Source organism: Tympanuchus pallidicinctus, unplaced genomic scaffold (assembly GCF_026119805.1).
Source record: "Tympanuchus pallidicinctus isolate F22 unplaced genomic scaffold, pur_lepc_1.0 scaffold17, whole genome shotgun sequence".
In the NCBI taxonomy this organism is placed as follows: domain Eukaryota; kingdom Metazoa; phylum Chordata; class Aves; order Galliformes; family Phasianidae; genus Tympanuchus; species Tympanuchus pallidicinctus.
In genome coordinates, this window is record NW_026294690.1 from 6,988,640 (window position 1) to 7,014,757 (window position 26,118).

A 26,118-nucleotide genomic window follows, 5' to 3' on the forward strand; every position below is an offset into this window, starting at 1 on the left:
TAAAACCTTTAAGGAAGCACTGCTTTAAGTGATTTTTGAGTGATCTTTGGTGTCGTGTGTAAGTATTACATATTTTTCCTCATCTGACCAGAAAGGTGTTCACCGTGCTTTGAGTAGAACTTTTTGGTTGTATAAAAATTAAGAGCCAGCCTTCTGACAAGCCATATATAATTTATTTTGCAACTACAGTAAAATGTTCAGAAACTATACAAAGACTTTAGACAGACAGTAAACATGTATTTAATAACACTGCACTTCAGTTACACTGGATCCTTGAAGGATTTTCCAGTACAACTTCATTAATCTGCTTATATTGCAGAACAGTTCTTAGTTAGACACGCACATTCACAACGTCCAAACTCATTTGGTCCACCACTGAACTCTCTTCCCTTTCTTCTTGCAAATATGCATGCTCCTTTGCCTGCCTCTTAGAGCAGGCATTTACCTAGAAAGACAAAATAATTGCATCATGTTTAAAAACAACGTCTTCCTTTGCAAGATGTAAGTAACCATCTTAAAATAAAACTGATTTTAATTTAGCTAAATGAGACCTGCCAAAAGCTTGGAATTCTCATCCTGAGCAGATTACACACCGTCATTTTCCCCCAAAAGCTCTTCCCACTGTCTATTTGCTTCATGGCTAGTTCAAAAAGAAAAAAACTAATCCAAATGAAAAAAATACATATATATGAAGAGGCATTTATTCCTTTTTTCCCCGAGGACACTGAAATATAAGTGTGCAATGGTTGGTTTTGAGTATGAAGTTTTTGCCACAAGACTCACTGTATTACCATCTGCATGCGCATTTTCCTTTCAACTTTTGTTTCAATAATGAATAATAATTCACGAAAAGAGCAGCTTACTGAAGTCTTAAAGTAAGTTAAACCATATATACATTCAGTTAGATGAAAATCTCATCATTTTAACAGAACAGAATTCATATTTTCAATTACAATTATTATGCAGTAGCAAGAAATGTAACGTTAGGCTTTTGAAAGGTTTTTCCTCCCTTTTTAAGCAATTCTGATTTATGCTGTATTACAGTTTGAGATGTGCATAGCTATAGTACTCAGTGGAAAAAGTATTTTAGTAGCAGATTTTTTTTAACAACTTTTCCTTCTTTCCATTTTTAGGAATCCCCCTTAAAGAAAAAATATCATCTGTAATATGATAACAATTAGAAAAAAAACAAAGTTTCAGTTATTACTGATCTGGATAAGACTTAATATTAGCAACCAAAAAAGTCTGAGTGCTAAATCATTTTTTATCAGCTATGTTCAAATATCTGTTTTATGCTTTGTATACTAATTTCTATGTAATTACAATTAGAAGCTCATCACTTCTGAGCCAAAACTTTATACTACACTACTTCACACACACTTTTCCTGTTAATGAAATATCTATCCACTTCTATTGTTCCTGTCTTGGTAACTTATGTAGGTGCAGCAGAAATGCTAAATCATGGCTTTAGGCAGTGATTGAGCACCTGGTGGGAAGGCAGGGCCAACCCAGGTGAGCTCAGGTGTATGCAATGCAATTGAAGGGTGTATGCAACCTCATTTAAAGGTTGGCAGTGCAGGCAAGGATATCTTGCTGGAGATCCCTACTTACCTGAGACCTTTCAAGTGTAAGTGATTTTTTTTTTTTTTTCTTTGCTTCTATGTGTACAGCTGTTGTATATGAGCACATCCTCACTTGCTGCAGTCTAGAACTCTGCTATTATTGCTGTGTTTTCTATCGCATTACAGCTTTACAGTAGGATAAAGCTCAATAATAACTCAATTCTACCTTAAACTCTATTATTGCTGTTATCTCTAGGAGTTGAAAAATAAAAAAAAAATTAAAAAACCACCTAAACCTGGATTGAGGAGATAGGGAATTACCTTCCTCATCCACCTCCAGCCATTGGTGGTGGACTAGGGCCTCCACCCCAGTGATTTATTCTTCCCATTCTTCGGCGAGGATTTCCTGGAGGCCTATAGAAAAAGCAAGAAAGGCAAAATCTATTTAATAGGCATTCTGTTAATTTAGAAATATAAAAACACTGTATCTAAACTATAGCAATTTGATTGATAAAGCCTTTAGAAAGTTGTTTGGTTTGATGTGAAAATTTGTAGTTGCCAGTAACTGATGCTTTTATGCAGCTTTGTAAAAAGATAAGGCTGTCCATTAGGAACAAAGAAACACAGTAGTTACAATGTCTATATCCACATAATAAAGTGTTTTGTCTAAAATATATAGATAAATCTAATACAAAGTGACTTTTTCATGCAAATCTAACACTTAGTATCAGCAAGGCTAACCAAATAAGAATTTTTAAGACAAACATCTATTATGCAGCCCTAAAAAATTGTATCAGACTGTACTGCTACTCTAGCTATTCTATTCAAAACTCTGTATTATTATCAACAAGTTTCATATAAAATGCTGCAGAAAAATTACCAAATGTTTTAGACCTCTCACATGACCTGATTTGATGCAAATTGTGACTATGATCACGATCACAGTATGACATTTTTCAGGGGCAGTGAAAAAAAGATAAACAAAACTACTGAGAATATGAAAAATACCCTCTTCCATCGCTTTGTCCTAAGTAGGAGGAAGATGTGTAGCCTCTTCTCCTCAAATCTGGTTGAATAATGCTCTGGAAGCTGGAGGGGGGGAAAAAAAAAAAAAAAAGTAGTTATGTTCAATGGATGGCGAAACATAGCTTCTAGGTTTTGGGACTGCAAGGTAAGAGGTGGGCTAAAAAACCAGTAGTGTTAGGAGTGAATAGTATCTTGTCAAGATTATTGTTGTTTAATCTTTGTAATTTTTCTTCTATGCAGAATTATAAAATTGCAACACAGTCCCAAGTAACAATACAGCTCAAAGAAACCAAATTGTCAAGTATTTAAAACTGAACATTATTCTTGTGCTAAATAAAGTGCAGGCAATATAACTGTAACTAAGATAATGAAGGACTGTTGAAGACATCAAAATAACTCATTCTTTAGCTTCTGGGGCATGCATATAAGATTACTGCTGTGTGAGTATTGTTATGCAGCAAGAAACCATTGTCAGTAGTAGAAATCCACCAAATAATACTTCAGTTTGATCAGCCATTAGAACCTTAACAAAAATGTATGCAGTTCTTCTTGCAGTACTGAAATGGAAGAACTGCCAGTTCTTTAGTATCGGTTTTCATATATTTTGTATTAAATATGTGCATCAAGTGCTTCATAATTGAGACCATGTAACAATATTAAAACATTGATAGATGTTTTCCAGACCTTTGTCAGTGGTAGTCAGCAGTAGAATAATGGGCATGAACTGGAACATAGGAAGTTCCATATTAATGCAAGGAAGAGTGATGGAGCACTGCAACAGGTGAAGCTGTGGATTTCTCCTCTGGAGATATTTGAAACCTGTGCAACCTGCTGTAGGGAACCTGCTTTAGCAGAAGGGTTGGACTTGAGGGGCTCTAGGGGTCCCTTCCAGCCCCTACAACTCTGATTGTGTGAATAGTACCTATGGAATGCTACAAATAAATCCAGTGTCTTTGTGGTACTGCACTACCGATAGTACTTATCAGCATATGACAAGCTTAAAATAAAGTTCATCAAAAGAATAGTTGTTTTTTTTTTTTTTTTTACTTACAACATAACTACAAAGTCTGCTATCGACCAGAAGAAATCTGTTATGGATGAGAAGCTCCAAGGAGCCCGGCTCCGGTTATCCAAAACTTGTCCTGTTACGTGGCAAGACAGGAAACATTCAGCACTGTTTATTGAATTACATCACTATGTGACTTGAAATCGTATCCAGACAGGATGGAGGACTACACCCCGTGCCTAAAGCTTTACCTAAGTACGAGCACGCGGTTCTCGGAACAGTTGGAGCTGAGCGTTAGACGCTGCATAGGGGCACAAGCGCGCACAAGAACACATGCCGAGCACGGAGCAGCGCGTGAAGCTGGGGGAGCAGGGCGGGGACGACGTGTTGTAGAGCCGGAGATGCGCGAAGGGGGTCCGCTGCAGCTCCGGCCCGCACCCCTCGCCCCACCAACAGAAGCTGCTGCCTTAAGGCCGGACCACGGCAGCCACTGCAACGCTACCGCCCTCGCATCGCCCCTTCCCGACAGCCGCCGCTCACCGTTAGATATGTACACCATCGCGGCGCGATCCTACCGCTGCCCCGTCACCTGCCCCTGCCTACGGCGCGTGCGCGCCTCGCTCGCGCATGCCCAGAACGGGCGGCCGTGGGCGGCGCGCAGCCGCAGTGCCGGCTCCGCGCTTGAAGCTGACGGGGCCGAAGGGAACGGGGTGGGCGGTGCGGCGGCGCTGGGCGGGACTTGTCTCCCTGGTGCTGCAGCGCACAGCGCGCCTTGAGGGCGGTTCTTCAGCTGCCTCGTGGCGGGCCGGGGCGTTGTTCCGTCACAGCGAGCTCTTCTGCTAGTGGTTGCAAGCAGCTGTGAAAGAAAAGTATCTGTAGAAACGTGCATAAAATAAAAGATTTGTGTCTGAGACAAGATTTAGCTAATCCACCGTTCAACAATTGGAAAAAATGGAAGGGTTTAGAAAATAGCGGGTGCTTTGTAGTTAAATGTACAAATGCAAGCAGTATGTTGAAATTCTTCAGGGACAGCATCCAATCCTTTTCTTAATTAGGTATGCTTACAACATACTTTTTTTTTTTTTTTCTTTTTTTTTTTCTTCCAAATAATAGCAAATTTTCAGCTTAGAAACTGCAGAGCAAAGTAAGAAGGTGTAGAAGAGCAGCAGAAGTTCAGTCACTTCAGCATCGTTTTTCTAGTCTGAGTGAATCCAGATAAATGGAAACATACGAAGCGTGAAAGATGTACTGGTGTACTTTTAATTTATGGAAGGCACTGCAGATTTGGTACCATGTGTTAGGGGATATTGTGTAAATACTACATGTGTGTGGAAAGAGAATACGTTACTTAAAAAAGATATTGTCAAATGATCCTGAAATAACCGTACTAAGGGAAGGTATGCGACAAATGCACACTCATTTGTTTACATGCTAAAATGTGAAAATTACATCATCTTCCTTTTCAGTGATTTTGTTTCTTTTTTCAACAGGCTTTGAAACAACTACCGAATTACCTTATAGAGGGCTGTTGTACAAGCTGTAGATATGTTTGCCAAGAAGAGCATGAACACAGGGCTGATAGCAATGGGAACATAGAGGAAATAAATTGTCATAAAGTAGGTATCGTAAATTTTACGATGTACTGAGAACATATACAAAAGGACTCTTACCTGTGGAAAAACAAATGTAAGGTCCAAACTTTTCACTGTAGTTTATACAGAAACATGGTAGCAAACATGAATAAGTAATTATTCCACATGAACTTGTACTCTTTATGCGGTTGATACTGGCCTGCACAAACTCTTCTAAAGGCATTTTGAACAGCTCATTCCTACTTTTTAAGTATTGAATTTCGAAAGGAACATGTTAATCCTGTGGAAAGGAACAATGTATTTTTTGTTTTTCAAATGACAACAAAACAAGCACAACAACAAAAAAGCAAATGGTTATTTTTAAAAGGTTAAATTGCATGTGAGGTGGTCTTGGCTTATTTCACTAACTTACCATCTCAGTGTCATAAATTCAGATAATTGCAATACAAATGTTCTATGTGAAATGTATTTTTGATGAATATAAATCTATTAAAGAAATACATTTTTTGAACTCAGATTACTTGTTGTTGTGTATTCCTAGTGTAGATAAATTTTGTCAGCATATCCGGGTAATTAAGAGTGGTAAAAATAAGTTGCCACTACATAAAATGATACGTGAAAATGTAAGCATTTGTAACAGTTTTTAATTGTTCAACTATGCACTAATTTTTTATTTATGTACATCTTTGAGATTTAGGCATGAAAATGTGACATTTAAAAGGTATGGTTAAAAATAAATTGTAGCATAGTGTTATTAAGCATGCTACCTGTTGGTCTGTGTTTGGGTCAAGAATGGATTAGAGAATAGGAATGTGAAGAATTACTTGTGTTTTGGTGCTGACGAGGAAGCATATGGGGACAAAAGCTCAGGTTGAAACTGTTTAATGGTGGCTGCCCTGCCCTCGCCACCTGCTCACAGCAGCTACTCCCTCCTAGGGTGGGCTCTGGGGAATCTTTGTTATGTTACAACTGTTGCCATGCCTCTGATATTTTCTGACCCTCCCTTGTGCTTTCAGTCTGCGTGCACTGGGGAGTTCAGAGGACAGCAGCAGCTGCAGCGCACCTGCTCTTGAAACACAGCAGGAGGCATTTTTAAAGTTCTAAACAGAAATAGAAAACTGCTAGATAGCCTTCCTGAACGTGAGTACAGCTGTACAGTGCTTTGTGGTTGTTGGTGGTGGTTTTTTTTTTTTTTTTTTTTTTTTTTTTGTTGTTGTTTGTTTTTTTGTTTTTTCCTGGCCTGTAGAATCTCTTCTCGTCATGTAATTTAAAAGGAAACGTGTAGTGGAACTGCTGAGTCACGGCCTGAACCAGTGATTGAACACCTGGTGGGAAGGCAGGGCCAAACCAGGGGAGCTCAGGAGTATGCAATGCAATGCACCTGAGTGACTAGAAGGGATAAAGCTAGGATACACACCTTCCCAGACTTCATTTAAGGGTTGGCAGTGGTGCTAAGGGTATTTTGTTGGAGATCCCTGTATGCCTGAGGCCTTCTGAAGGTAAGCAGCTGTTTTCCTTGTTGCATCTATGGATGCTCTATTTGAGTAAGTTCTCACTTGCTGTGCCCTAGGACATACTACTCCACTGTTACTGCTGTGCTTTCAATTGAATTTCAATGTTTCAACATTCAAAATTGAAGTTTGAATTACTTACGGAAGAGCTGATTGTTTTGTTGTACTTGCCTTTTGTGTACGCAGTTAATGCTTTATGTATTAAAGGAAGAAAGTCTTCTGAACACACCAAATTTCAAATGTGGAATATTAATTGCATCCTTAAAGATGAAATTCTGGTGATATGTCATATTATTCTATTTTATTTAATAGCTTTCATCAGAGATAGATAAATGCATCTATATATATATTTTGCGTGTGCATATGTGAAAGAGCTAAAATTCTGTTTTCCTTAGAACAAAATAACATTGATTTGAAGTCAAAATTTTAAACAGGTTACCTGTTTAGATAAGCTTCAGTTCTGATTAAATGATTAGAAAAATACTTTTTCTAATTTTTTTGTTTGCCTTAGCCAAGTATATCCTTATTTGTACTGTAGGGCTTTAGTTAAAGGGGAAAATAACTCATGTAAATTTTATCTTGAAGATGTGTTTTGCAAAATCAGGAGCTCAAAAATCAGCCAAAATCAGTCAAGAAAACAAACTCCTGATGCTAATAACTGTTTCCCCCCCACCTGGGTCAGAAGCCAGGTGTTCCAGTGCGAGTGTGTCTGAGATCTGCTTTCATTATCCTGCTTGTTAGTATCTGAGTAACAAACATGCTGAGGCTTTGGTGTAAGATTACTATGGTTAGTGGTCTGAAAGCAAATATATTCTGAAGTAATGTCTAAAGATTGCCTTTATGTTTATTTTGCTAATTAGAAAATAGCATATCTATATGTGTAGGAACACGTAACTTTCTGTAATGTTATGTACTTTTCATGGTAATAAAGCCTTGAGCTTTGAGTAATGTGAAATGCTTGGTTTTGAAGTTATTTGAAATTCTAGGAAAAAGCTTCCATATTCTTCCACCCAGGGGGAACAGTCTGCTACGTGCTGTCTGCAGGTGTATTCTGTAAGTGGCCACGCTACATGAGCAGTAGTGAAAAGAGCACCCAATTCACTGAGGAACATTGAGTGGTGGTGATACTTCGAATAGCCGTTAGGTGGCAGCGTGTCAAATAGCACGAACTGCTTTCTCAAATTACAGAGCAAGTTTTCTACCAAGTTGATCATAGTGTATTTGGCTTCCGCCAGTTTGCTAGAAACTTGTCATGCATAAGTGGCAAATTCTTACTAGATTAAGAAATGGTGTAGAATACGTAGATAATGTTGGGAGTTTGTTAGAGGCTCATGTTAGTAGGGTCTTGAGTTAAGCTGGGGAGCTCCTTGTGTATTTATCCTAGACGACAAAGGGAAAGGTACTGTGGAAACAGAGGGTTAAATTTCCTTCTGGATGCATAATTAATTTTTAGTGTAGCTTTTGACATTGAAGATTTTTTGCTTTGTGTAGTGTACTTAAATCATATTTTGGAGTCATATATTTTTGTGCTTTTTTTTTCTTGTTTTATGTCAATTAGATGAGAGAGACCAAGAACTCTACTGTGTGCTTGCAAACTCCTATTTTTGTTGTTACCTATGGCTATTTCAAACAAATGAAAAAATATGAGAGCAGTAGGATGAATGTAGATAGTTAAAAAACAAGGCAACACACAAATATTTACAGAAATATTTTGGTGTCCAAAATGGTAATAGCATGCTTATTAAAAAAACATAAATTAGAAGCATAATATAGATATGTTTAATATTTTTCTTTTGAAGTGCAGTAGGTAGGAAAAATAAGCATCAGGTAGGTCTTCTGTAAGTAAAACTCGTTTCCTCAAAGTTATTCAGCAAACAAATGACAAAGCCTGTAACAGAACTTTTTTCATCATTAACAGAAGTTCCCATGTGCTATCATGGGGGTATTTGCCTAACTCCTTCCTAAGGACAAGTAATGTTGGATTCAGTTCTAATCAGCAGCACTAAGCATCAGTTCAAATCAATCTTATGAAGTCAAGTGCAGATGTGAAAATGTAAGCATTTTGAACCAGAATGTGCCATGATTATCTTTATTAGTTGGGGTCAACCTGCTTCTTCAATCAATCTATGCTGATGCTATCAGGATAGCCAGGCTACATAATCTACTGGAAATTCTCTAAATGATGTTGGATGTCATTTGTAAAGAGCTGTAGTTGGCTGTGACTCATGAAGAAAATATTCCTGAGCATTTCCCATCTGCAACAAGGTTCTAGGCCAGCCTTTACCCAGCACTTTCCTTGATGTGTAAAAAAGGGAAGGCGATCAGTATTTGAATCTCCATACAGCTGCTAGAGTACACAAAAAACAAGGATGCTGCTCTTCACCAAGCAGAAGATCCCTAGGTGTGTGGCAGCAAGATAAGCAGGTGGCTGTTGGTAATCAAGTTCTCTTGGGTGTTTCCTTAATTTGAAAATTCTTACTGATTCCTTCAAACTGTCACAGTTTTTGAATCATTAAGAAGGAGAGAGAAAGGGTAAAGATATGATTCCTTTTTGCTTTTAGTTCCACCTGAAGTATTCTGGCTCTCTGTTCTGCCTGTTTTTCAGTTTCAAAAAGATTCATTCAGTCGTCTTCATTCCTAATGTTGGAAGATTTTCTTCTAGGCTGTTAGCCAGGTGCATGAATCACTGCTGTCCTGATCAGAGAAACGAGAATTAAAATGGTACGAAGGAAGCTTTCAAATCATTGAATTTGTAGTAGATAACAATGCTTTATTAGGCTAATACGCTTTAGAAAGCACTTGTTTACAGATTACAGATTCTCCTCTTGAAGCACATACATATGCGAGTAGTTTTGGCCATCACTCACTGCTCTGCTGCAGTGTGAGTGGCCCCAACTGACTTCACTTGTTTAATGCTGAAAGGCATAATCTAAATTCTGGAACCAGTGAGCTATGTTTTGTCAGGTTGCTTTCTTTTGTCAATTATAGCTGTCCCAGAGAGACAGAAACTTCAGTAATAGCTTCTTAATGTTCTTTCTGTTACTTTGGTTTAGTAGCTGTCTGTGCCTAGAAAGTGACACTGTTGCCTTCAATTTGCAGATGTATTTCTTTGCTTGACAGCACTGCGTTGATTTGACTTCCTTTCTTTTTCTGTGCTTAAAGGCTTATTTCCTATAGCTGTTTTTAAGATGACACCTGACTGCAATACTACACTTATTAAAATGAGATTTTAGTAGTAGTATATGCAATCTATGCTTTTGCATGCAAATTATATCATTTGATACTAAACTACCTAATTTCTATAGCTAATAGTACATTCCTGCTATACTAATGAAAATCACATATACTTTGGGGGCACAACTGTAAATATCTCTTTATAGGCTTTTCTTTAACCAATAATGCAAAATCCGAAGACCTCTTTCATTGGGTAAATTGCTTGTGTTGTTCTGTATCTTCCCTGAACATTAGCTTGAACAGAATCTAGTACGTTTGCAAATCCTACATTAATAATATATCCAGCGTTTGGATACCTATGAAGTAGTATTTCTGCAGAGAAGGATCATTCACAGAAATCTGTTCTTTAATAAAACTGACCTATAAGAAAAAAACTGGAAGGCAAAATTTCACTCTCCAAAACCATTGTTTGAGTCTCTTTCTACTGAGTATATCTGCCTTTTTTTAATCCATGATTCCCTTTTGATGATCTTGAGGCAGCTCTTCCCTCAATGTTTTTACAGGCAGAAGTGGTGATAGTGTACAGATTATGAGCACTTAAAGATCCAGATTCCTGATTACAGCATCCTTCCCTCTCTTTCCATTAATTTTCTAATTGTTAGTATTGCATTTTTTGTGATTGTTGAAATGCTTGTGGTCAGTTCAAGCTATGTATAAAATGAAGTTAGAGTATCTAACTATGCTGTGTATTACATTTTAAGGATGAAACTGAATAAACTTGATGCTTCTGGCAAAAAACCCGTTTCCTTAATAAGAATAATCAATTACATTTTTCTCTCTGCCACATGGGCAGACATGCAGAGCATATCTTTCCACCTGAGTTTCTCTCATCATTTGAAAAACCAAAATTAGAACGGACAGAAGAGGGATTGCAGTCCTCTCTGTTTCATCATGCAAACTTTCCCTCTGTGCAGCTGGTTCTCTGGTAACATAACAGCTTCGGAATGGACTCGATAGATATTAAATGTGAGGGGAAAAAACTTTAATTTTGTACTGTGGTTTTTGTTGTAGAGACTTTATATTGTTGGAACTGATAGGCATCTCAGCGCTTCAGTATAAAACAAGATAAAATGAACTTCCTTACATCTTTCTGGAAATTTTCTGGAAATTGTCTTTTCTTTCCTGCCCTTCCTTAAATTTCTGTCAATTGTCTGTACAATGTGGGCGTTCTTTGCAATGCATTATCTGTAATAATAAATGCCCTCCAAATTATTCATTCCTTTAGTAACTTATGGCACCTGCATATAGCAACTGGCAAGAATGAAATAGTTGGGGTAAGAAATAAAACAGAAACAAGGCAGAACAAAAGTGCGTTTTGCAGAAGTGTTTGCTAATGTCTGTGGTACAGCTCCTTATATCCTCTGTTGCTGTGGATGGCACTGAAGTCTCACCTCATGCTGAAGTCTGTGGCACTTCCTTTGAAGTAAGTGTCTGTATGGCTCTTTAAGCCTCCGTGAGTAACTGGAGGATTTCTGTGAGGCAGTGTTGTGACTTACTGGCTTGTACAAGGAAAAGATAGATCTCTCTTGGCTGAAGAAGTTATTAGACATGTTACAGTTTTCTATATGTTATGAAGACAGTGTAATTGTTCTAATTCAGAGTTCTTCAGGTCTTTACAGAGCTTTAAGTGTTGATCGTTCTTTCATCAGAACGTGCTACTTTTCAAAATCATGAGGGACTTTGAACTCCTGGGCCTGCTGTGACTGAAATTCTGTAGATTGGTGCCAGTGCTTTTGCAGCACCTTTCCCACTCTTTGCATATTGATATATTGTGCTCATCTCACTTACAATAAAATGCTGCACTAGTTGTAAAATGTTGTTATAAATCAGCTTTATGTTTTCAAATGTCGTTGCAAGGTGGTGGAATGACTTAGCAGAAAACAGTGCACTTGCTGACAGCAGATTCTTTCCTTTAAGAGATAATGCTTACAAAAACATAATATGGTAGTGTAAGCAGAAAAAAATCTGGAAGATGTGTGGCCTACTTCAAGTCTCTGACCTTGGATACAATCAAAAGACTTCTCAAGCGATCCATAGGTAGTCCTATATACAATCTTAGCTGCCTTTATGAAGAAAGAGGTAAAATAAAGCAGAATCTGGAAACTTGACATGAAAGATAACTACATTGTTTTTTCTTCTCAGGTTTGGTTTTAGTTCTTAGAGCACTTTGAGGTTAAACAAAAACAAATTTCACTTTTTAAATGTACCAGCTCCATCTAATACAGTGAACGTGCTAAAGAAATCAGAAAATAAGGTTTTTCTTTTCTAAGCAAACCTTTATCTAATTAAAAAGGCTAAAGTTTCCTCTTTATTCTCCAAAACTACCTGTTTAATTATGTATATTATTATTAGTATATGTCTGTCTTATTTTCATTTGAATCTGTTCATTTAATCAGGGGAAATTTTATTAATCCTTACCTCCCTTCATTCTATGAAGGATCCTAGTTTTTATCTCTACATGCTGTGGTATCAGTCAGGTTATGTGGAGTTTCTTTCAGATTTTCCTAGCACATATCCTGATTGAGAGATCTTTATTAACTAAATGAGTTCTGAGTGCTGTCAGACATGATCTGTTTTCGTTTTATGGTATTCTAATATGGTTCAGATCTACCAAGTCTTTTCCATAGTTGCATGGAGATTAACAGGGCAGCACTATTTATCTTCTGTTTTTTTTTCTCACTGATCTCCTCGTTCTTTTGTTTCTGGGTCTCTGAAGGAATTGTGGGAACTGTCATGTGTTCGAAGTCTCAGGAGAGCTAGGTAGTCTTGGGGAAGGAGAAGATACAGGACTATACATTTATTGGTATACTTAGTCTGAGATTATTAGAAAGCATCAGGCTCTTCAGCTGGCTGTGAGCAGCTTGAGGCTGCAGTGTTAATCATTAATAAGCTGTTCTAGAACCACAGTATAACTGCACAAAATCATCTTGCAACTTCACATTTAAAAAAAGAATGTGTGAAAGTTGCAGGCTGCTTTGACCGTGACAGAGCTGAGGTATGCATGGGGTTACTTCCTCAGGAATGGCTGCTGGTGCCTTCTGTCAGACCTAGCTCTATTAGGATGACACTTCTGAGAAGAAGTACATATATTTTAAGCAGGGTGCCAGCTATCCTAGAGCAATAGCACTGAATGACGTTTTCCTTTCCTTACCATCTTATCCCCTGTCAGTAATACCCTTGGGCCAGTACTGCTGTAATTAGGAAAGAGGCAAATTGCTTTTTTAAGGATACTTTACTGAGTATTTAAAATAGAAAAAGAAGACTATTCAGTTTAATAATTCACAATTAGCTGATAGCAGGGCAAACTTGAAATTCTGGTTACCTGAAGATCATGAAAGTCACTGCATCTGTAAGATAACAGACAAGATGCTGTGTCAGGACATTCAGGGACAGTGTATTCACTGTTCTTCAGTTGTCCAATGTAGCAATTAACATGATTAAGCTAGTGTCAAATTTGTTTTAAATACTATTGCACCGGATCATTAACTTTAACACTGTCATCATGTTCTCCCTACTGCATTTACCTTATTTAGGGAAGATACTGATGCTTACAATTCACTTGAATCACAGAGTATATTAATGCTTCTTTAATTCTCAAGATATTACTCAGCTGTTTCTTGTACTAGGAACTGAGCCAGTAAGGGGGGGGAAAAAGATCAATCCTGTATCCCTGAGTCACTTATAACTCCTACTGAAATGGTAGCAAGAGTTTCTAGGTCCATAATTTGCAAACCTGTTGGTGGTTAGCCAGGTGTGTCTGTGTGTTTGCAGGGGGAAGTTGATGTTTGTTTACTTTCCTGATGGATGTTCCTTTAGGTGACCTTTTGTCTGTCTGAAATAGAGGGCTGCCTATAGATCCTGTAAAGGATATATTTTGAGGTAATTCAGAAGATATTCAAAAGGTTACTTAAGGCTGGCTTTTTAGTAGGAACAATGGAGAATGGCTGGAAAAGGATATAAGGGGTACCTGAAGGTGCTCTGTGAGTCAACAGTAAAAAATAGATTTAGAAATATGTGAAACTTTTTTAAAGAAATAACGTAAATAGTGGCAAAAACCATAGAGAAAATTAGTCCATTGTTGAAAACTAGATTTTGTTTAGAGATCTTCGGGTGATCCCTGTAAGTGGATTTCATTCTATAGGACCTGGGGAATGATTCTGATGTTATTTACACAGTAATGGACCTACAGAAGCATTTATTCAAGTAGCACTTGATGTAGTGGTTTCTAATCTTATTTCAAGTATATTTGATAAAGGAAGTGGACTTACGTGTACAAAACCATCCTTATGCTAGGGACTTGCTGTAAGGAAAGAAATGCATCTCTTCATTAACATAAGCACCAGTCAGGCACCACTCTCATCTTTCATATGTGAGAACAAGAGTAACAAATGTCTGAACTGAAATCTTAGTTTCAAATGTGCATCTATTTGCTCTTAGGAGAATAAGTACTTGGATTTCTTTTGAACTTAAGGTGGGGAGAATATGTATTGTATGTTTGAAGTAATTCCTAAAAAATTCCACAAGCATTGAATACACATTCCTGTTACTTTATTAAAATCTCCCAACTGAGATCAGATACAAAAAATCTCAAGGCTTTAAGTCCACCCACCATGACACATGTGAAAGTCTTTTAGGAACTAGAGTGGAAGTTAGTCTGTAAACCCATTTCTGCTAAGATTAGAACATATTCACTACTCTAAGGTGGGAGTTCTTAATGATGCAAAAGCACAAGCTCCAAAAAATTGTACTCCTCTCATCTGAAAGAAATAGAGAAATTAATAACAGGGTCAGAGGAATAGGCAAAAGGTAGATGTGGGGATCATAAGGTTCCTTTGCAACGTGAAGAGGATGAGAACAGGGGAATTCAACAGGAATATGGGAAAGGAAGCAGAAAACTTTTACCATATGGGAGCACAGACAGTTTCCAGCTAGCAGATCGTGCATAGGGACCTTGCGGGGAGGGAAGCTGAAGGAAGTATGTAAGTAAGCCACAGTTTGTGCAGTTTGCTCCGCAGTGGAACAATAAAATAGTACTTGAGTAATTAGGCCTGGAATGATTTTCAGGGGGGAATAATAAAGAAAATTTCTGGTTGTGGATTTTAGCTTGCTGACTTTCTATTAAAACCTTGTATGTATCTTCATAGAAATCCGGATAGGCTGATTGTTCACAGCAAATTGCAAAAAGAGTGCTCAAACAGAACTGGAGCGGACTGGTGAATGCTCTGTTAAGTCCTTTCCCAGTTTATGTTCTGTGTGTAGAAAATCATGTAGATGTCTAATTGTGCTAAATTCCACCCCCTCTGCCAACCCCTGTGGAGACAGAATGAATTGGATACAAAACTGTTGCTGTCTCCCCAGTGTGGCAGTAGAAATATTGTATTAACTTCTTTAATAGTTGCTTCATTCCCTAATGTATGTGTTTTGGAAAAGCTATGGTAGTTTTAGGTAGAGATCAGCTTCTTTTTTCACTTTCAACTCTGATGCACAGCATAAACTACATTACCTTAATAAACTCTCTGCTCTAAACTTGTTTTTGTTGGTTTTTTTTGCTCTTGGAAGCCTTTGATAGCGTATGTCTGTAGTAGTTTATATCTAGAAATAAACCAAAGAGAGAACTTTCACAGTTCAGTAGAACTATCTGACTTGATTTGTAGTGAAGAAGAATGAGGTTTTCTCATACGCTAGCCAGATGGGTTCCACAGACTCCATATAGTGAAGTCTAATCCATACTTCTGGCAATAGTCATTTTCTGACGTGCAGCTTAGCTTCAGTTTTAAATTTGGGATGACCTTTGCTTTTTAAGTTTGTGATTTTTTTTAAGTGCATTGTTCATCAGCTCTTTGTTTAATCCCATAGCCTTATAGTTCTCAAAATTCCTTCCCAACACATTTTGTGTTCTATGATTTTTAGAGAGTGGGAAGGAAGAAAATTTCTTACACCTTGGGCACATAAAAATTTTTACAGAATTGGAATCAAGAGCATACAGTGCTTAAAAATGCTTCTCTTTTAATGAACTAATAGTCCATTTCCTTGTCACAAAATTGGACCTGTTCTGGGCAAAATACTTCAGAAAATAGACTTTTTGGTATATTTATTCTTCTATCTTTTGCATCTACCTCCAATAGTAACCAAATCTGCCAAGTTCCACGTTCTGTGGACTATTTGCCACACAGAAAATATTCTTTGGATGTTCCCTTTTCCATGTAGTTAAATGGAGAAAAATGTACTTTTTATCTGAAATTCTAGGTGGTCATCACTTCTGCAATACCTAATGAGAACTGCAACTATTTTCACAGTTCAGTTCAAAGTATAGTAGTCTGGGCAGTGAACACTGGTGATAGTGCTGGAGGCAATCTGAATAACCTAGTTTATTCAGGTAACTGGCATTCAAATCTTTCTGAAGCTATATGATGCCTTTAAAGGAAACAAAAGCTTTCCCACGCAGCACCAAAGGAAAGAGTTAGAAATGTCTCAGCTCCTTAGAAGACCTGCTTTTCCTGTGAAAACTGAATTCTGACTTTGTATTTTTTTTTATGATGTACCTGTTGTGACTGATAGGGAAGGTGGGCTGAGGGAAGTTGGGAGGTGCTTGTCTACATAAGGGATCCTGTGAAATCTACTGATACAAGAGGAAAAAAGACTTCTGTGAAAGTTCTGTGAGCTTCACTTTTGGGTAAAAGTAGAGGAATGATCTTAGAGTGCACCTCTCCAAGATAAGGTGGTATCGACCTGCTTTGTGTTTAGTCAGCTATCCGTGATGCGTTATACAAATTCAGGGAGGTAAGAAGCATGATGCAGACAGCAGTGATCCCAAGGCCTTTAGGTGGTACTTTCTTCAGCTTCAGTGAACAATTACCAAAATTTTGAGTAGTACACATTTTCATAAATGAGCTCATTTGTTCCTCAAGAAAAATAGAGATCTCTGAAGATAAGAAACTTTGGGTCCTTGAGTAGAGGAAAAATTACTCCTAATGTCAAAATTTCAAATATTTGAGATGGAAGTCATGCCAACTGGGGGGAAAAAAATAAATTTGAAGGTTCTTAAGCTAAGCTTTTTAAACTGTTATTCTTAATACTGTTGCATTCATTATTTATAATACAGAATCAAAGAGTGTTTGTGTCAGCTTAGACAATTTGAAGAGCAGTTAATGTTATTTGCAGGCAGTCGCTGTCATTTAGTAACAACAAAGTCAGTGTGCCATGGCAGAGGTTTTGTGGCCATCTATTGGCTGATGCTAATTCACTACTGGGACACTAATTTCCTTCACTGGACAAATATGAAGAACCTGTAATCCAATTATAAATATGACACTAAAGGAAAACCTGAGTTTTATGAATTATGCAACAGTGCTTTGGTTCTTGCTCCTATACATTGCTTTTATTATCTTCTTAAAAAGAACGACTTCAAGCAGCTGCATTTAAGTTAAGGTGGAAGTAGGTTATAAGCAGAATAAAACAGTCAGAATGTTTCAAATAAGTAAACAATAACTGTACCTTAGAAATGAACAAAATACAAAATCTTACGTAAGATTGCTGTCTGCATTCATTGTTCCTTCATCATGAAGACCACGTCTTAGGGAATTTGCTTGCTCTGCAACTATTGTTAGCACTTTAAACTGCATTTTGCCTTAGATGATAAATACAGTGGTATGTCTGGAGATTAATGGTTGTCATGCAAAACCTAGATTCAATAAATGGCATGAAAATACAGTATAAATATCAATATGTATGTATAGATAGCTAACATAATTATCAGTAACTAACGTGAAATTATGGGGACTCTAGGCACTGAAAATAACCACCTTTTTTTGCTTCTCTTAGTGCTTATTCTATGTGGAAACCATGGGTTCTTTTCCAGGATGCTTTTGTATGTGCTATTACTTTCTGTAATAGAGAAGACTCAGAGAAAAAATTCAGAGAAATAGATATTTCTCAAGCTTTCACTGATAATCCATATTTGACCTTTAAAGCAAGGAAGGAATATTTATTATAGATCAGATAATTTCAGGCAGGAAAAATAAAATAAAGCCAATGCAATGTCTGTAACGGGTTTCCAGCAAATTAGCAGGAGTAGTCTAGCATGAAAAAAATCAAATATACCTTATGATATTTAGTTGATTTTGCAGTTAATAAATTGATTTTTTTAAAAAAAAATTTTCATTCATAGGGAATACTTCTCCCATGGCATGGCTTGCCCAGCATGGATTTCAGTTGCATATTATTACATATAATGGATTTTGATGTGCTTGTTGGGACTTCAGAATTTTGTGGAGTAACAGTATTTCATTGTCCCATTTTCCCTTGTAGTGTTACAGACTTCTTTACAGAAGCACATCAAAGTCATCAGAAGACCCAAGCAAACAAAAACTGGCCCCAAGTGCTAAAATAGAAAGTATAACTTTGTGTCAGTAATATTATCTGCAAGTGTATGAATACAAAAGCTACTTGTGGGCTATATTTTAAAATTCCTATTACAGAGCAAATTATAGAATAATCAGTGAGGTAGGACAAAACTGTCAGCCCTTAGTACTGTTTGAGAAGGCTCCTTGTAATGATAATCTTTCATGAAATCATTTCAGATGTAACATGAGTCACTTACAGTATGTTAGATATACGTTTCAAACATGAATAACTTATTTTCACTGAAAAATGACCTTTTATACTATCCTCCTCTGCTAAAACAGATATACAAGACACAATTTTTTATTTCAATCTGTAGTTAATGTATATGCATTGACTGACTTGTCAATTGTAGCTGCAGCTTATTTCATAATCTCAAGGATAGTGATTCAGTTATCTACTAAATGTGCAAGTCATCCATGGCTCACTTATCTAACTGTATCCTCGTGACTTCTGTACAACAGGTTCACGCTGCATGAATCATCTCCAAGTAAGTGATCAGTGATTTGTGTGTAGTACATGCTGTAATAGTTCTGTTACCGCACGCAGTGAAGAACTAACTGCAGTTAACGTCATCCCTTTTGGTGTGGAAGAGCTGATGATGGTGTTATCACTTGTTTCAATTGTTGGGACATACTGATAGTTCATGATTTCCTGCGGTTTCTCAAGGAGATGCAATGAACGGTTGGATGAAGATCTTTTGATAACTGAGCTTCTCTTGTGTAAGCTCAAGAGCTCCCAGCTTTAGTTTACTTAAATATGCTAAATGTTCAATTGAAAAAGATATCCAAAGAAACAATTATTTTCCTTGCATTAATTCCAAAACCTTTACTGCTTTACTACTGCTAATGAATCTTACCTGTGAGTCTGTTTTTTCAACTTTGCAGTGCACAGAGCAAAGTAAATTGTTCACTGCTAAATTCAATGCAGAGTAGTAATATGTGAGGGCTGGTCCAAAAGTAATGCCTTCTATGTTATTATGTTGGCCCCCAACATCAGTGGTGGATGTTGGTGGTATGGCAATAGAAACTGAATTTTCCCTTCAATATTTCATTACATTTTGTTGTTCCATAACAGACAGCAGTAGAGGGACAGTCTGACAAAATGACATCAGACATGGAAGTGTGTATGAATCAAATGGAATTGAATTCCTCCTTGTGGAAAAAAATGCTACCTACGATATTCATCGATGCTTGCTGAAAGTTTATGGAGATCAAACCTTACTATAAAGGCAATAATGCATAACGGGCAAGTCTGTCTCTAATTGAACATGAGAACGCATAAAGATATCATGTCTGGATCAAGATGTCTGAGCTGCAAACTGGTGGAGTTTGAGAGAGTATACTTAGGAACAATCATTCCAAGTTATTATTTAGATCCACCCTTGGTATCTTTTGGAGGCAGGGTACTGAATTGGCTGCTTAGTTTAGTGCAAAGATTTCTGTGCTATGGCCTGACGTTATGTAAAGGATTTCCACTAGAAAGTTTGGAATTGTTTGCATCTGAACTCTCTTGAGTGCTTCAGTACTTAGCAGACAGGTGATAGCCACTGAAGAGAGGGTAAATCTGTTTATATCTTCTTGATTCCAAGTGTCTTTGTTACTGTCCCTTTGTTGTTGAACAAACTGAAGTTTTTTAATGTGGTCAGTGGTAATTCAATTGGTAACCTAGTATGGAATGAGAAGTAAAATGAATTATTTCATTTATCAGGTGGAAAAGCCAAATAATTGTAGTACAGATGAAATTCAACTGTATCATGCTGTCTCCTTCCCTGTGGGTGCTTGGACTTGTGACAACATATTGCCTGGTTTCATCAGTGTGAAATCCAAAAAACTGTCAGGTTTGCGTTATCACTATCTCTTTGGTACATGTGGTAGATTTTCAGTAGATGATTCATGAGAATGTGTTGTTGGAAAGGACTGCTCTGAAATGTGTGTGGCAGATGTCAAAGGAACATTTATATATTTTAAGCTGTCTCCAGTTGGGTATCTTTGAAGTGTAAACATCCTATAGCAAAGAGGAATAAAGTCCTGTGCTCATCAAGTTGCTTTACAAATGGCTTTCTGGAGTCAGGCTGAGGTTTTTATGATACTGACTATAATCAAACCTTTTTGTGATAAGGGACAAAGCTAGAATAATGACTGAAGCCATCCTTCTGAACATGATTCTGAATCACATTGCTGCACTTCTATGCTACTTTGCAGCTTTTGCATAAGGGTTATGTCTTCACTGCCTTTAGTTATTACTTATTAAATGTGACAGTGTTTGGCTTGCAAAAACGTTTGCGTAAGATGCCCAGTGTTTCATAAGCACTTTATAGATGACAAGAATAGTATCAGATATAGGAGGCATAAAGTGGAGATCCTATTGTATCAGCTGAATTTCCTCGTACATATATGTATATATGTGATATATGTGTATGTACATATATCTGAGCAAATGTAACAGCTTGGAAAAGTTTATCATATGGAAATGTTCTCACTAATAGCAAGATTTAGTTAAGGCCTTCCAAAATATTTGCTCCTTAATGTGTCTTGTAGACTAAAGTATCACCGTGATGGAAGCTGTTTATAACAAACCAACCATGGAATCTTATCAAATGTTTTAGAGGTTCCAGATGAGCTTCTAAGAGAGCAAGGAGGAAAACTGTATAGGCAAGGGCAAAGGGATACGCATGCAAAAATCTAGTGTGAGACTTTTTCTCTAGGGAGCGTTCTTAAGAGCCATAAAACGGGAAAGCAGAAGCGAATGAGTTGGATCAGAGAGAGAGTTGTGAATGGTTGGAGACCATTGTGTGTTGTCAAGAGCTTTGCCAGGTACCTGAAAATAGTGACAATAGATGGGAAGGAGTTATGGAAACTCTGCCAAGACTGTGTGAATTAGTAGGTTACCTCGCATACTGAACTTGTTCAGCTTGATTTTATTGGAAGGTATTCTTGCCAGATAACAGAGCTGAAATTTCTTTATTCTTAATAATGTTTAGCAAGCAATGGGTCTGTTAATGGCACGGAAATGAAACCTTTTTGCTTTTCTGAGTCAGTAAGATCAGTTTTTCACCACAAAATAGCAAGGGAATTTAGTGGAGCAGATTAGAACTGCACTCAAAACCACCGTGATACTGAAGAGCAAATGTAAATGATGCAGCATTAAAGTAGAAATACACAAAATATCCAGGTATTAGAAAAAATGTCTAAAACACTCTTTAATTTTAAAAAAGAATTTCTCCTGATTGTAATTCCATGCCAATAGTTTGATAGACTTGCTCCTTCCTTCTGCTTCAGATTTGTTTTAGGATGACCAGCAACATTAAATCTCCATGGACTGTGCATGAAAGAACTTGTCGTAGTATAAAAATCTTTTAAATGTTCAGATACAGATTATCTGCTAATCTAAAAACATTCAATTCAAATATGACAAGAAACTATTAGAATAAGCAGCTCAGTCTTCTTGGACATTTTTCTAGACTCCCGTAAGGAAAAATAGGTTTATACAATCCATAACAGTAAAAATTCTATCCAAGTCTGTGTAGTGTATACTCATGAGAATACAGTAAGTGCCAGAGCTAGAAAAGCTGCTGCAATCAAGGCTAGTTCTAGCAGTGGCATAGCTGTTGAGCTGACTAAATATCTGCTTACTGTGGATCCAGTTTACATCTGTTGGAGGCAGTCGCTAAACTTTGATTCAAATCTTTTGGTCTTGGATTTATCCAGAAAAATAAATAACACCAGAAAATGCAGAGTTCTCTTCAGCTGATACGTTCAACTTAGACACGTTTTGTAGTTAGGTTATGTACGTTGTTATAATGGGTGTGAAGGGAAACACTTCTCCTTAAATAAAGAAACAAAATATACTGCTTATTGTTTAATTAAGATGAAAGATTTTACATTTAGATCTTTGACATGGAATCTGTGTTGGTAGCTACCATAGCAGCAACTCTCCCCTTTTATTAGCCAAGAATTAATTAAGAAGTGAATTAATTCCTTTTTGTATTTTTTTTTTGTAAGGAGTCAAGTTTTGTAAGAATTCTAGGAATCATTGTTTCAGATTCCTCTCATTCATCAAAATGGTTCTAGATGCCAGACAAAGTCAAGTCTGATACATTATAATTCAATGAAGAATTCAATGGTAAGATAACTGAATAAAGGCAGTAATTTTAAAATATATTTTCACTCCCAGTCTTGCACTGGGACTTAAAGAAATGTGTGAACGTGTTCTTCATAGTACCACCTTCAGTGATGGTCTCAGTACTGTGTTTTCTTCAGCAACAGGCTAGCTTTTAATTTCATCCAAGATGATCTAGTCTTTTCACATAACTAAGACAACTCTACTGGTTTGAAGTATACGTAGGGATGTCAGAAGGTGGCTTTGTTGTCTAACCTTTCTGTCACCTTAGTACAATTATACAGGATATAAAACAAAAAATGCTAGGAATGTAATCATAGTGAAACAATAAAAATTATTTTTTACTAGAGAACTGAACTTTATATAATGGTCAGTGCTTTACTTACAAAGTGGTTAATGGAAGATGGGGCTGTTTCTTTAAGGAAAGGAATAAATGAGTGTAAGCATACTGTGCCTGCCTTAGGCTTACTAAGCACTGGTACCAGCTGAGGTACCTTTCAGCAGGCTGGGTGAAACCTGGGGGACAGTTACATCTGTGAGTTTTCTTTATGTATCTTATTTGCAGTGAAATGTGTTTTATGGAGGTCATTAGCATGAGCTACTATACTGTGCACATTTTTATACCATGCATATATTTCTATTTCTCAACTATCTCTATTTCAAAGTCTTATTTCTTGCAGTGTCTGACTATATAATGACGCAATTTCTATGTTTTTATGTTGTATAGACCATGCTCCAAGTAATGGTCAGAGAAATAGTCTTTCCTTTTGGTTTCTGTCTGCAAGTTCAAATGCGTTCTGTGATGTGACACTGTCAGCTAGTTTTGTGCTTTCATGTATTTGCTCAAAAAGAAGCACACTTTTGATGTTGCTCTACTTATGTCTCATCAAAGATTTTGTGGCAGCTGCATTTCATGGTTCTCTGCAAAACCACCTGGAAAACATCCCTCCTCTGAAAGTGATATTCTTAAGAGGGCCTTGCAGACTCAGATTTGCAGGTTGCTGAATGCAGCTAAATTGAAAACGACCTTATTTGAAAGTAAATGGATGCCGTCAATCCTTTAAGAATATCAAAAGCTACAGTACAAACAGCTCACAAAATGTAATGGGTGCCTGGAGAACCAGCTGTAAAGCTGCAGTGCTAGTGTAATCTGTTGAATTCTAGTCATATAGAAGATTTTGCACATCTCTTTCAAAATGATGTTATGCTGAATGCCTATTTTAAAACTTTACTGAATATGTGATTACTTGTGCTAATTGAAAGAGACAAGACCTACATTTAATGGAATTGTGGTTAAATACTCCCAGTACCCTCCTGTTTCCCCCCATGAAGTTGCCAAGGAGAAAACTGTATACATTCAGTTTTAATTTGCTTTTCCCAAATGTGGATAGCTGATAAAGGTTCATTAGGATTTTCCAATGATGGTTTAAAAACAATTGATATACCTTTTAAAGAGGGATAATAAATTATGAATGTTCATGATAAAGTTGCTCATGAAGTCTCACAGGGATCCGGACCTATTTTGCTCTGTGTCATTCTATACATTGCTGAATTACTCAGAAAAAGAGTAAACATACATCAGCAAATTTCATGTCTTCAATTATTTTACATAGTTAAAACTTCATTTGCCTGCAGACAGTTACAGAGATTTTTTTTAGTACCTTTTATTTTTTCATAAAGTGCTAAGTAGTATGAAGAGGAAAACCAAGTAATTCTGCACGGATATGGTCCTCCAAAGATGCCAGCTGAATATTTACACTGGATTAATCCTAGTGGATTTAGAGAACATGCTTTTTGGTGAAACAAGTATCCTTTTGTAACAAATCAATTTTTGGAAGCGAAAAAAGCAAGCAAAAACCCCATCACCCTTCATTAAAACCATTTTCCTATCCGTCTCATTATTTTCAGCTAAATTACTCAAGGAAAATTAAGATGTAAACACACTTGAAATTAATGGAAAATTTAAGGTGTTCTGTTTTTCTTGTTGTGTTAATCTGCTATGTATTTCCATCCATCATTTCTAGTGACACTTCATGTTGTGATTCATACCATTAATTTATTCAAAGTATTACACATACAGCATGTAATAATTATCTGCTACATCCTCTATTGTTGGTTTCACTAACTGCTGTATGAAAGGACAGATAACTCTGCACTGATCTGACATCTTTTACTCCTCAGGTGATGTAAAGCAGCCAGATGCCAGCTGTAATTAATAAGCAGAGATTTTCTGCTGATGAAAAGCTCTCAGCTGGAATAAAGCACACAGAGCTGGCTGCTGCTTCTCATGCTTGTGCTACTCTGACATCAGAAGAGGGGTAAAATTTTAATCCCTTAATCCTGCTAATGTGTAATGTCCTATGAAAGACACGTGTTGCTAGGTCACTAGGGTGGTGTTGACTTACCCATGGAAACATGGAGCTGCAGTTACTTCCTTGTTTTTCATTTGTTCCATTGAGATGAAGAATATAAGGGAGAACATAACATACAGAGAAACTTAGACTGCATTGTTGTTCTGAGTAATGCTGGTCCAACTGGGGAAAGCAGTAGTAAACAGTATAAGGGATATATGAAACTTTTGTCTTCTAAAGTATTTTTTCTACATCTACAAATATGCATGATGATCTCACTAGTCATGAGATGTATAATAAGAGAGTACTTAATTTAGGAAAACAATTTCTTTATAAATATTGTTTACATTTCTACACAGAAAAGCATCTCCTAAGTTGCCCTCCTCTGGGTCTCTCAGGCCAGTAGTGTGCATATGTTTTCTGTTAAACTGTTTCTCTCTTCTTGCATTACAGTAGAAGTTAAAGAAAGCAAGAATAAATTGGATGAGAAAATAGAATGAAAATTAGAATCTTTATTCAAAATATAAAAATAAAACATTCTGGGGAAATTTTTATGACTGTTCAGAAAGAAGCAGCATCGGTTTTTAATTTATCTTTAGTTTTGTGTAATCTATTCATTTCAAATCACAAAGAAAGGAATGTTTCTTCAAAGGAGTAATTGCTCTCTAAGTTGACGTGTATCATTTTTTGAACTATTGTTGAAGCCTTTTTAAATGAGTTTCTGAACCTCATGATTGATGGCCAAGTGGTAACAAAAATTTTTGGAAATTGCAGTGTAAGAAAAATTTAAACCGTTTTCCTGAACAGCAGCTTCTTACCCTTTGGATTCTGTGCTACCTGCATTTTTCCACTGGGTGTCTCCACACTACATAGGAAGAACACTCAGTGTTTCTTTCAAAGGGGAATGCATGAAGACAGAGGGAATATTCTAATGCAGAAAAAGATCGTTTGAAATACAATTCAACGGCAGGTTATAGAAAATGGGCTTATTTAAACTAATCCTATCTTTTCAGATTTGAGGGGCAGCTGACTTTTACCTTCGTGTATACTGGTATAGATACCCTATGTTGACCTCACTTTGAGAAAATGAGATCTGCCCTTAAGTATGTAACTTAAGTATGTAGTGCCTCCTATTTATTTCCCTGGAAATTATGGCAGATACAAAGAGCACAATAGTATTATTAAATATAACAAATTCTCAGCTTTGAAACTATTTTTTCAATGAAGTTACCACCATTAGCAGTGCATTTTTGACAGCAGTGAGAGCCTGCTTGCCCCTTTCATAAACGTGCACCAGTGGAGGTGCCTTGCTTT

At 36.9% G+C, this 26,118-nt stretch overlaps 2 protein-coding genes across 2 annotated transcripts in view; one reads left to right on the plus strand and one right to left on the minus strand.

The window, feature by feature from the left end:
- Positions 1-151: 151 nt before the first annotated feature.
- On the minus strand, positions 152-4,266 carry SELENOK (selenoprotein K). Its single transcript, XM_052678885.1, has 5 exons — positions 4,135-4,266; positions 3,640-3,730; positions 2,571-2,651; positions 1,884-1,976; positions 152-445 (listed from the first exon to the last, which is right to left on the minus strand). The coding sequence occupies exons 1-5, from the start codon at positions 4,151-4,153 to the stop codon at positions 442-444; spliced, it is 288 nt and encodes a 95-aa protein (XP_052534845.1). The 5' UTR covers positions 4,154-4,266; the 3' UTR covers positions 152-441.
- Positions 4,267-6,418: 2,152 nt separating this feature from the next.
- Positions 6,419-26,118, plus strand: part of CACNA2D3 (calcium voltage-gated channel auxiliary subunit alpha2delta 3) — a 466,453-nt gene continuing 446,753 nt past the window's right edge. The window contains exon 1 of the mRNA XM_052678868.1: positions 6,419-6,685. The gene's annotated coding sequence lies outside the window, so the exon portion shown is untranslated. The remainder of the gene's footprint in view (positions 6,686-26,118) is intronic.